This window comes from Sinocyclocheilus anshuiensis, unplaced genomic scaffold (genome assembly GCF_001515605.1).
Source record: "Sinocyclocheilus anshuiensis isolate Anshui unplaced genomic scaffold, SAMN03320099.WGS_v1.1 scaffold2438, whole genome shotgun sequence".
Lineage (NCBI taxonomy): Eukaryota > Metazoa > Chordata > Actinopteri > Cypriniformes > Cyprinidae > Sinocyclocheilus > Sinocyclocheilus anshuiensis.
Genome location: NW_015558685.1, coordinates 24,617 through 36,318, shown reverse-complemented (window position 1 = coordinate 36,318; position 11,702 = coordinate 24,617). Strand labels below are relative to the sequence as shown.

At 36.4% G+C, this 11,702-nt stretch overlaps 1 protein-coding gene across 1 annotated transcript in view; it reads right to left on the bottom strand.

Moving 5' to 3' along the window:
* The window catches only part of LOC107681335 (WD repeat-containing protein 11-like), an 87,235-nt gene that overhangs the window by 54,353 nt on the left and 21,180 nt on the right, over positions 1 to 11,702 (bottom strand). Inside the window, exons 4-5 of the mRNA XM_016477614.1 lie at positions 5,335 to 5,506; positions 4,649 to 4,757 (exon numbers count right to left, since the gene is read on the bottom strand). Of these exons, the coding sequence (XP_016333100.1) occupies positions 4,649 to 4,757; positions 5,335 to 5,506 (281 nt within the window). The remainder of the gene's footprint in view (positions 1 to 4,648; positions 4,758 to 5,334; positions 5,507 to 11,702) is intronic.

Below are 11,702 nucleotides of genomic sequence, written 5' to 3'. Positions count from 1 at the left end.
ACCTCTCTTTTTAAAAAAAAAAAAAAAAAAAAAAAAAATCAGTTTTATTCTAGCTTAAAGCATTCTTGTTTTATCAACACTTGAATATAGGCAGGTTTCATAAAAAATGCATAATTTTGACCAAAAAGGTGAGAAAATCACATTTTTATCAAAAACTACATCTGAATAATATTCAGTACGATTATCAAAGCCTAAATCCAGTAAATCGCTTCCATAAACACCTTCAAAGCTTGTAGTAACAATTAGGCTACATTTCCACTGTTCCCGCAGGATGTTTTTCAACTTCGTGGGTCGACGCGACCCCACTAACGCGATATTTATCCCCTGAACATGGTTGTGCTAGCTTTGGACTAGTTTTGAGAAGCAAAAAAGGGTGTAAACCTGGAAACTCTGTTTGTATTGTTCTTTTGCGCATGCGGGTCAGTTCAGAACCACGATCTATTCACACTGTAAAACTGATATTGGCCACATTTAAAACAACAATGTGAACAGCTACACAAAAAAATCGGATCTGAGAAAAAAATCAGAATTGAGCACTAAGGCTCGCAGTGTGAACATAGCCTAAGTGCATCTGTTTCATTAAAGGGTTATTTCACCCCAAATTGAAAATTCTGTCATTAATTACTCACCCTCATGTCGTTCCAAACCTGTAAGACCTCCGTTCATCTTCGGAACACAAATTAAGATATTTTTGATGGAATCTGAGAGCTCTCTGACCCTCCATAGACAGCAACGCAACTGAAATGTTCCCAGACAGAAACGCAGCAAGGACATCAGTAAAACAGTCCATGTGACATCAGTGGCTCAACTTCCAATTTTGCAAAGCTACGAGAATACTTTTTGTGCGCAAAGAAAACTAAAATTACGACTTTATTCAACAATTCTTCTCCCCCGAGTTACTGTCTTCCGCCATTTTGGAGAGTATCACAACCCATACACACTTTACTCTAAGTGTAAACAACGCGGATTACGCCAATTACGTTCATGCATGTGATTTCCCCTCCTAACGTAAACAACGCTGATTACGTTCTTGGGTACTCTCCAAAATGGCAGAAGACGTAACTCGAGGGAAAATAATTGTTAAATAAATTATGTAATTTTTGTTTTCTTTGCGCATAAAAAGTATTCTAGTAGCTTCACAAAATTGAAGTTGAGCCACTGATGTCACATGGACTGTTTTATCGATGTCCTTGCTACGTTTCTGTCTGGGAACATTTCAGTTGCGTTGCTGTCTATGGAGGGTCAGAGAGCTCTCAGATTCCATCAAAAATATCTTAATTTGTGTTCCGAAGATCAACGGAGGTCTTACAGGTTTTGAACGACATGAGGGTGAGTAATTAATGACAGAATTTTCATTTTTGGGTGAACTAACCCTTCAATTTAGGATGGTCTTCGAAAACTACAAATTGTCACTAACAATTTATGAAATCTGAATCATTTAATTCATTCAGTGAACAAAAGTATTAATGGCAGAGGAGAATGGGTTCCCCCTGCTAAATCTTTGTAACTATTCACTTGAAGGAGGGTAGAGAACCATATTTAGAGACCAGAACAGGGCTCGCAAAATCGCTAGCCCGATGTCCCGGGGCTATTGTGTTTTCCAGTCGGGCTACCAAAATGTATCACCACTCTGCCCGATGGGCTATCTTAAATGCAGCTCTCCCGCGGGTCCTTAAAAACTCCTAAAGTGAGTTGTATCAAACTTAAGGCCATAAAAAGCTTTAAATACGTTAAATGGTATAAGAAATGTCTTAATTATAATTACAAGAGGTCTTACAGTTGGGGACTGAAAGACAAGAGTCGGGATAGGGCTGGATTAAACTTCAAAAGGCAATGATGTCATTGAATAAATATAAGCGCTGCACATTTCAAGTCAAAATGCTGCAGAGCTGCGTTGTGTACAGCCGTTACCGGGGAAACCACAATATTTCATCGCTCCTAAAGCACCACCTCCTGGCAGAGAATGAATTTGCATTTCCAGTAAGCCTTTCTTGCTGTTTATGGTCAGATCAATGCAAATATCAACTCACGTTTTTACGCAGCAAACAGAGTTGTAAATAAGAAAGAAGTTAATGTGCCTTCTAAAAATCTAAACAATTAAGACAGTAATAGTATATTTATAAGTTTTAAATAAATTTATATGCTTGATTTATCCCTTTTCATAAAAATGGTCTAAAGGCTGAAATGCTGTTGTATAGGATTTTTGTTTTTGTGAAAACCTGTATCTGAACTGTAAATCATGTAATTTTATGGTTCAATACTGTATGTTACCATAGACATTGTCCAACCCCACTCATACTATGTTAATTTTACTTGTGCAGCTCTTAAAATTGGTCATAAATTGCCTTACATTCATTTTGACAAATTCTGCAGATACCCTGTAAATAGTGAAATAAAATTCCTTCCTTCATATTTGTTGATATTTGTGTATTGAAAATATTTTTGCTCCTATCTGATTTTCTATATATATATATATATTTAAAAAAAAAAATGTTTATTTAAAAAAAAAAAAACTTTTTTTGATTTGGGCTAGTTAAATTAATTTTTGGGCTACCAAAATTTGAAGAGTACCTGCCCGAAGGGCTACCAGGGATTTTAAAATTTTGCGAGCCCTGCAGAATATCATGCAGATGTGACCTGGGGCAGTATGTAACCATCTAATAATCACTCTTGCAACTGCATAACAATGCCAAACCACACAGAACACTCTAGCAACCACATAGCAGTATTCCAATAAGCGTACTTGGAACAGCTTATTAAGCACATACTGTAGCAATGCCCTACAACTTTGTTGTGGGAGCAATGTATACTGTGGCAGTATTTATTTCATGCTAAAGTGACAAAAATGTACTTTTTTGGCATTTTGGTTTGCTGCCAATAATGGTGCAGCAATTATAAAAAAAAAATCTCACAATAAAGCAAATGAGTTCTGTATAATTAAATGTTTTTATTTTAGGTGTAAACTGTACAAATCTGTTCAAATTCCATGAAGGTGTTTCCCTGGGGAAAATATATGGCTAATATAATCAAATCCCTGAAGTCCTGCCAAATATTGATGTGTTAGTCTCTCTCTCTGACATCTCAAGAATAATTGTCATAAATTCACTATAGTACACCTCTAATCCCACCTTTAATCCAATGCCATTCAGTAAACTGTAGAATATAAGTACAACAGAACAGTAAATGTGAGTGGGGTTTTCACATAGAAACCTTGCTGGCACAATATATGCATTAAAACCGTTTAATGCACAGGTAGTTCCAAGTCAGTTTAATCACCAGTCTATATTCATGCACTGCTTTCATTGATGCACACACACACACACCTCACAGAGAGAGAGAGACAGAGAGAGGAGAGGAGAGGAGAGGAGAGGAGAGGAGAGGAGAGGAGAGGAGAGGAGAGGAGAGGAGAGGAGAGGAGAGAGAAGAGAAGAGAAGAGAAGAGAAGAGAAGAGAAGAGAAGAGAGAGAGAGAGAGATATCACGGAAACATTCAGGAGCACAGAAACTTGTTGTCAGCGCTGCCCCTTGACTTTAATAAAAAAGCTTAGATACTGGATCACTACATTATATTCCTCAGCAATGAAGGGGTAAATCGCTTTTTTTTTTAAATAAGTAATCTCACAGCTTCTTTGTTTGGAGAGAGAGACACGCAGACGCAGGTAATTCACACACGCAACTGTCAGCTCTCTCTCTCGATCTCAAATTAATTTAAAAAAATTTATAATTCATTAATTCAAATAAATTTACTTACTGCACTATTTCATCTCTGTGTCTGATTTGAAGCGGGCAGAATGCTTGCGCTAACGAGTTGTAACTGACGAAAATAACCATAATTTTTACCCTTCAAGTCAAATATTGCGCTGAAAACATCATTACATGCAGCCTTTCTCTCTGGTTTTATTACAGCTGTACCTTTTATAGTTTGCAGAACAGATAGCAGAACATTAGAACATTACAATTAATGTTTACTATTTTACTTTACTATTTAAAGCATTACAATAACTAAATTAAAAGTTAAAATCACTGAATTAAAAATGAAAATAAATAATAAAGAAAATGACTACATTTTTAACTGCTATAAGAAACACATGAACTCATTTGAGCTTAGTAATTAGTAGCCTACTGTAGCCTACTAGCTTACATTTGATTTACCTATTACAATAGTCCACTTACAGTTACTGCTATCATAAAAATACACGTTATATGTAGGTTTAAAATTCTACAAAAGACACATTTAATGTCCAAAAACAAATTTTTTAGCAAAATGTATATTTTACTCAGAATTATTGCGCTCCTATTCGATTGCACTCCTTCTGTTTAGTGCGCATGCGCGCAGCAGCGCTCGTTGCTCTCGCGTGCCTCACCCACTCAGCAAAATGGATGTGTTTTTGCACGAAAATCTGTGCAAATGTACTGGTGTGTGATGTTTTCTTTTATGGAGATTTTTTTTTTTTTAACCTGGCTTTTTGTTGTTTTAAACATATCTTTTCATTTCAAGACATAAGGAATATAAAGCCTTAGTGCCTAAAGGTCAGATTTTGTCAATAGCACCAGCAAAGGCCGCTATCACAACAGACTGGAGTAAAATGCGCTGTGAATGACTTTTGAATGGATACAGATGTGAAAAAAATAATGAAGCTGTCACATACACATGAGTAATGTCCATGGTGAATGTATTGGACCATGGCTGCAGTATCAGGAAGGCCTTCAGTGTGAGAGCAGCACGTGGCAATAGGAGATAGGGACACCATACTGAATCTGGAACAAAGACATACATACACCATAAAAGTCTATTGTACACCAATAGGAAGAAAAATACAATAATATGTCAAAGCATACTGTATGCACATACAAACACAAGGATGAATGCAGCCCTCAACACATTTATCGGATATCCAAATGGGGACTTTCCATTAACGTCTACTGTACTCAATTTAAACTGGGGATACATCTGTCAAAATGAAAATGCTGGGCAAAAAAAAAAAAAAATTATTTGGCTTTCTCTTTGAAACACTCTCACTACACAAGATCTCATTAACTGTGGACAACCTCTTTTTCCATCAATATATTACTCATCACCATTTACATTTAGAATTAGATCTGATTAAACCTTTTCATGTGCACACTGCTTGGATGCTAAATGGTTTCTGGTCACTTGTTTCTGCATTTTTATCTGCATTTTAAACCAAAACCAAAAAGTTCCATTCTTAATTTAAACAAATTATAACTGTTGTACACAAACCCTAGAACACAACATTTGGCATTATTGGGGGTGTTTACACAACACAGTCTTTAAACTAAAAACTCTGTAACCTGACAGTTTTTAAAAACTCACCTGTCAGGTCCTGCTCATCCATTCTATAACTGGTAGACTTCATGGCCATCTCCAGCACTCTCACGCAGCCGTCATCTGATGCCAGCACCACTTTATCTGATGTACACCAGTCAATATCCAGAATCCTATAATTCACATTCCGCCCCACTCTGATGCTGCTCACCATCTGCACCTGTAGAAGTATGTGACAGTATAATCTTTAAAGAAAGCTAGGAGGCCTTTCTAAGTGGAGTTTGTTTGCAAGGGTGTTTCCTCCACCTGTGGCCCAAGATGCTGGGATAGGCTCCAGCATCCCCGAAATGATGTTAAATTTGAGGCGAGGCACTTATACTTAGGATTAGACATATGGCGGCATTTGGTAATAATAAAATATTTGCATAATTATTTCAATTTCTCTAAATGCACAGTAGCTTTATTTCCATCACTCAAGATTCATAACTAGGATGGTGAGTTCTATAACACCAAAAAGGAGGACACTTTGCAGGATTCAGTGAAGTCAGGATAAAAACTGAAAAAAAAAATCCTTAACTAGTGACAGTAATGAACTTTTCCATTAAAAGGCGATATTTACAGACTCAGTCACTCAGTCAAAACTGTTCAGGGATAACTGTTTATCTCCTGGTAAAATTTTCGTTCCAGGGGTTAAATATTACATAAATGTGACTCTGGACCACAAAACCACTGCACGGGTATATTTGTAGCAATAGCCAAAAATACACTATATGGGTCAAAATTATTGATTTTTCTTTTATGCCAAAAATCATTAGGATATTAAGTAAAGATCATGTTCCATGAAGATATTTTGTAAATTTCCTACCATAAATATATCAAAACTTCATTTTTGATTAGTAATATGCATTACTAAGAACTTAATTTGGACAACTTTAAGGCAATGTTCTCAGTATTTAGATTTTTTGCACTCTCAGATTCCAGATTTTCAAATAGTTGTATCTCAGCCAAATATTGTCCTATCCTAACAAACCATACATCAATGGAAATGGAAAGCTTCAGCGTTCAGATGATGTATAAATCTCAATTTCGAAAAATGTACACTTAAGACTTAAGGTTTTGTGGTCCATTATTGGGGTCGCTTCAACCCACGGACATGGAAAAAAAACAAAAAAAACATGTGGCAACTTAAATTAGTCCAATTCCATGGGAAAACTGCAGACTTGGCAACACTGCAGTACGTCATAAATAGAACAAGGGCTCTGTTTACTGTTGGGGATTTGTCGTGTAGCGCCGCGCCGCATCCAGTATAGACAGCATCACGTCGCGCCTGGTGTAGACACGGTGTCAGACTAATGTCGCTGTCTGATGCTGCGTTTGAATTTTCATGCCACATTATTTTAAATTAGTGCGAGCCAAACATTTTTCTCTCATGGGCCGTCTATTGAGGAACCCGGACATAGACTGTTTAATACAGCTCAGAGATACCACAAATGCATTTACACTGCAGTTATAGCTGCATAAATGATGTTATGATATTTATGTGAGGTGAACAGCACATTCCAGGGCCCAGTTTACAGCGGGCCCCTCTCTGACCGCCATAGTCCACAAAGGTTTGCTACATTTTGACTGTCCAACAACAAACTGTCCAAAGCCATCAGAATAAGATGCTAGGACAAAGGCCAGACACCTCTTAGAAGGCAAGACGGAGATCTCTGGTACCAAGCCCAGGAAGGACAGGACTTCTCATTGGTCAAAATGCCATTTCTGCCCTTCACCCATCTAGAGACTAATTCCTAAGGTTTAGGCCTGTGGGGTTGCACTGACTAGTCAATTAGCTTGACATTGACTAGTCACTGGTCCTATAGAGGGCGCAACAGGATAAGAAATCTTTGAAGTCCACATTTACGCTCCATTCTCAAACAGTTAACATAACAAATAAATGCATACTCCGAAAGCTCTCCACAAGACATGTGTGATTATAACACCTGGGTGCTCGAAATTGAACGGGAGAATGCATGTATTAAACAGCTTATTGTACAGTTCTAATCTACTGCGCTGCTGCACTGTAATGCACACACACAGGCTATAGACAGTAGCTCGTACATCATGCACACAGATCGCGAGCACACAGAATCATTCAGTAACACTGTTCTATGATTTAGAAACTGAAAAGCTCTAGCATATATTTCTTAGTAACTAAAACCCACAGCTTCACTATTAGTAGAGAGATGCTCTCTCGCTAATGCATTCATATAAATGTAATCCTTACTGTGCTACTTTATCTGTATCTGATTTAGAACAATCACAAATATGTGAGAAACATATCGACCCAAAGAAAAAAAATCTGAAGTCGTTCAACCCCTAGTGACTGCCATAAAAATTCTTAGGACCTCCAGATGCAGCAGCAGTGGATGAAACAAAAAGAAATCACAAAGATCCATCCAAATCAGGGACGTAGTATGGCAAGCCGTTTTAACATTTAATCTATAAGCCGTCCTAGTATCTATTTTCATGGTACTAGTATCTATTTTGTAGATACTAGTATCTTTTCCATTAAGTACTAGTACTTATTCATTAGGTACTAGTGCTTATTCTTTAGCTACTAGTGCTTATTCTTTAGGTACTAGTGTTTATTCTTTAGGTACTAGTGTCTTTTGTAAAGTTACTAGTACTTATTCATTAGATACTAGTACTTAATCATTAGATACTAGTACTTATTCCAATAGTGACTAGTATTTAATTATATTCTTTTTGTTAAGAAAAAATAGAACTAGTACTTATTTTTTAGTTACTAGTAATAGTACTTATTTATTAGACACTAGTATCTTTTGTAATTACTACTAGTAACAATTCTTATCTTACTAGTCAGATCTGCTTTTTTACTTGTCTGATGTTATGACTAGTCCAAATGGCTACAGTAGAGTTCAATTAAAAAATGTACTAGTAAAATAAAAAATTATACTAGTAACATTTCGAATAAGTACTAGTATCTAATAAATGTGTACTAGTATCTATTGAATAAGTACTAGTATCTATTTAATAGGTACTAGTATCTAATGAATGAGTACTAGTTTCTAATAAATAAGCACTAGTACATAATGAATAAGTACTAGTATCTAAAAAATAAGTACTAGTATCTAATGGACAAGTACTAGTATCTAATAATACGTACTAGTACCTGATGAATAAGTACTAGTGTCTATTTAATAGGTACTAGTATCTAGTGAATGAGTACTAGTATCTAAAAAATATGTACTAGTACCTAATGAATAACTACTAGTGCATAAAAATTAAGTACTAGTCACTATTGGAATACATACTAGTCAAAACTGAATAATTGATATCTCAATGACGGATCCCCATAGAAGTCAATGGCAAAAAAATGTTTTTTTTTTACTAGTAACAATATAATAGTTACTAGTTACTATTGAAATAAGTACTAGTATCTATTGAATAAGTACTAGTATCTAATGAATAAGTACTAGTACCTAATAAATAAGTACTAGTATCTAATGAATAAGTACTAGTACTTAATGGAAAAGATACTAGTATCTAAAAAATAGGTACTAGTACCATGAAAATAGATATTGTACGGCTTAAAGATTAAATGTTACAACGGCTTTCCATAGACGTAGTTGCCTAGTTTATTTAAATCGCGACTTCTGCGCTTTTATAAGCGCTAACTTCACATACGAAGCGAACGGACCCGTTATCAGCACAATATGACTGAAGCGCAGTTCTTTTAATTGTGCACGAGCTGCGCGCAAATCAACAATGCGCTCGAAAAGTGTGATAAGATTAGCACACACCATTCCTATCGCGAAGCTGATGGTAAAATGTGCGATCTATTTGCATTCTATTGAAAAATTGCCACTTTAAAATGCTATGGATAAAGTCGAACATTATCTAAAAAAGGCACATAAACTAAAAAGACTGATGAAAAGAGGAGAAAACAATCTTGCACCAGCACTAACATACATTAAAATCTTTTTAAACTACTCATGACCACCTTTACCAGAAGAATTTATCACGTTTTACTGTAGGCTTATACATTTTGTTGAACTTGTTGTAGAATTTATAATAGATAATCTGTTAAGGGAATATATTTTTCCATATAGATTTATATTACATATGTGGCATGTTGTAGCTATTGTTTCTAAATGTGCAGGCTGTTGTTTTTCATAACAAATGCTATATAGATTAATTAAAAAAAAAGGGAAAAAAAGAAGAAAAAAAGTTATTGGCCTGGTAATGAATAATAGGCTAGCCTTATTATAACAAATGCTGTTAAGAACTATGGAACATTTTCATAAGAGCAGAGAGAGAATTGAGAGCCATGTGTAAAATGGGGTCTAATGATGAGTGATGAGTCATTCACATATTCCAAGAGATGGCATAAATTAAATAAAAGAGCCTGATGAATTGTTAAGGAGTAAGAAATAAACAATATCAATATAAGAAAATGTTAAGTTAGATTGACTTCCCATGGCATGTTGAATTAGAAAATTCTGTCAAATTATGAGTGCCCAAATAATATAAAATAGGATACATTATATATCCTATGTAAACAAGTAATTGTTAACTAGGCTATTACTTTATTGCAGTTATATTATCATCAACTCTGCATGTGTGGATGATAGCACAAAAGACCTTTTTACAAAAAATAAACATAAGCAAACAAACAAATAAATAAACCTTATGAGGGTTCCAAGTGAGCCGTACCGTTAAAAAAATGTGACGTGTAAACCCTGCTGATCACTGACTTGCCGAAAAAAATCGCCACTACCTGTGTCATTGAACTTGCGACACAAGACACTAGACCCGCTATTAAATCAGCACAGTCAGCGAGGATCGAAAGCAACTTTTTTTGAACAAACGCAGCAGTTTTGAACGAGCGCACCTTTTTTTAAACAACAAAATAATGGCTGTTTCGTGGTCTGTTGAAGAAGTACAGATTTTTCTCTTGTTGATAGCCGGAGCGGATCCAGCAACATTCTTATCAGGAAACTCCTTCACCTGGGCTTTTCTGCTCACCTTTGTACCTGGATTATGGACTTTCTCACTAACCGCCCTCAGTGTGTTAAGCTCTTCACCATTCCTCCACTCTCACTACCAGTTCACCACAGGGATGTGTGCTGAGCCAACTACTCTATTGCCTTTATACCTATGACTGCACCTCCACACACTCCTCCAATCACATTATAAAATTTGCAGATGACACCACATTGATTGGACTCATTTCTGGAAGTGATGAATCTGCCTATCGTGACGAGGTCAGTCCCTGAACTAAGGGATGCTTTGCACTATTTATTTATGTTAATCCTTGTGGACTGTGCAATCATTTCTGTACTTAGAACTGCACTTTATTGTCTTACCGGCATCATTCACGGTTTTTACATGGATTTTGATTACGTTATTGTGGTCTATGTGTATGTGGTTATCATATTGTAGCACCTCTGTGTCATATTGTAGCACCTCTGTGTGTAGTCTCTGAAATTTCATTGCATTCCAATGCAATGACAATAAAAGCTTGAAATTGAATTGAAATTGAAATGCACAGGATAGACAAGATAATGTGGAGACTCTCAATGGGGAATCGGTTCAACACTGCAGCTGGAATTGCTTACCAGTTCAGCGCTGAACAGTGTAAGGATCTGTCTTGGCACGTTTAAGAAAAGTCGGACTGAAAGCGCACTCTGCAGTGACCAAGAAGTGGAGAAAGGAGAACTGGTCCAAAGTTCACTTTAGTGATGAGAGCAAGTTTAATTTATTTGGTTCAGATGGGAAAAATTATGTTTGGTGTCAAATTGGGGAAATATTGAACCCTGAGTGCGTAAAGTAGTCAGTGAAAGGTGGAGGAGGAAGTGTCATGGTTTGGGGGTTGTTTTCTGCAGCAGGAGTTGAACCTCTTACACAGATACATGGAAGGGTGAATGCAAACATGCGGTTCCTTTCCTGCAAGCATCTCCCAATAAGTCTGCAATTTTCATGCAAGACAATGTAGTAACTTTCACCTTCAAGGCTCCTCTGTTGGCTTGTCCCAAACCCAGGACCTTCTTGATGCTCAGGAGATCATTGTTCGCCAGTGCTTCGTGTTCAAGACTGTGGAACGGATCCAACTCCTTTCTTCCCACTGCAGCGTGGCCCAGATCAACAAGTGGGAGACGTCGCTGCTCAGACTCAGCACATGACTAGGCAGAATGCAAGTATCACTCTTTCCAAACCTAATCTCTCGATTTATTTGTTGAATCTATAATAAGGTGAACCTTATTACTTCCAGGAAACAGTTTATCTTTCCATAAGATAACATCCATAGTAACATCCAACTTAGTCACTTGCATCTATCAATCTTTTGCACATTATCCATTCATTGTACCCATTTAGTAGTTGTTAGTTACTCTTGTATATCCTTTTGT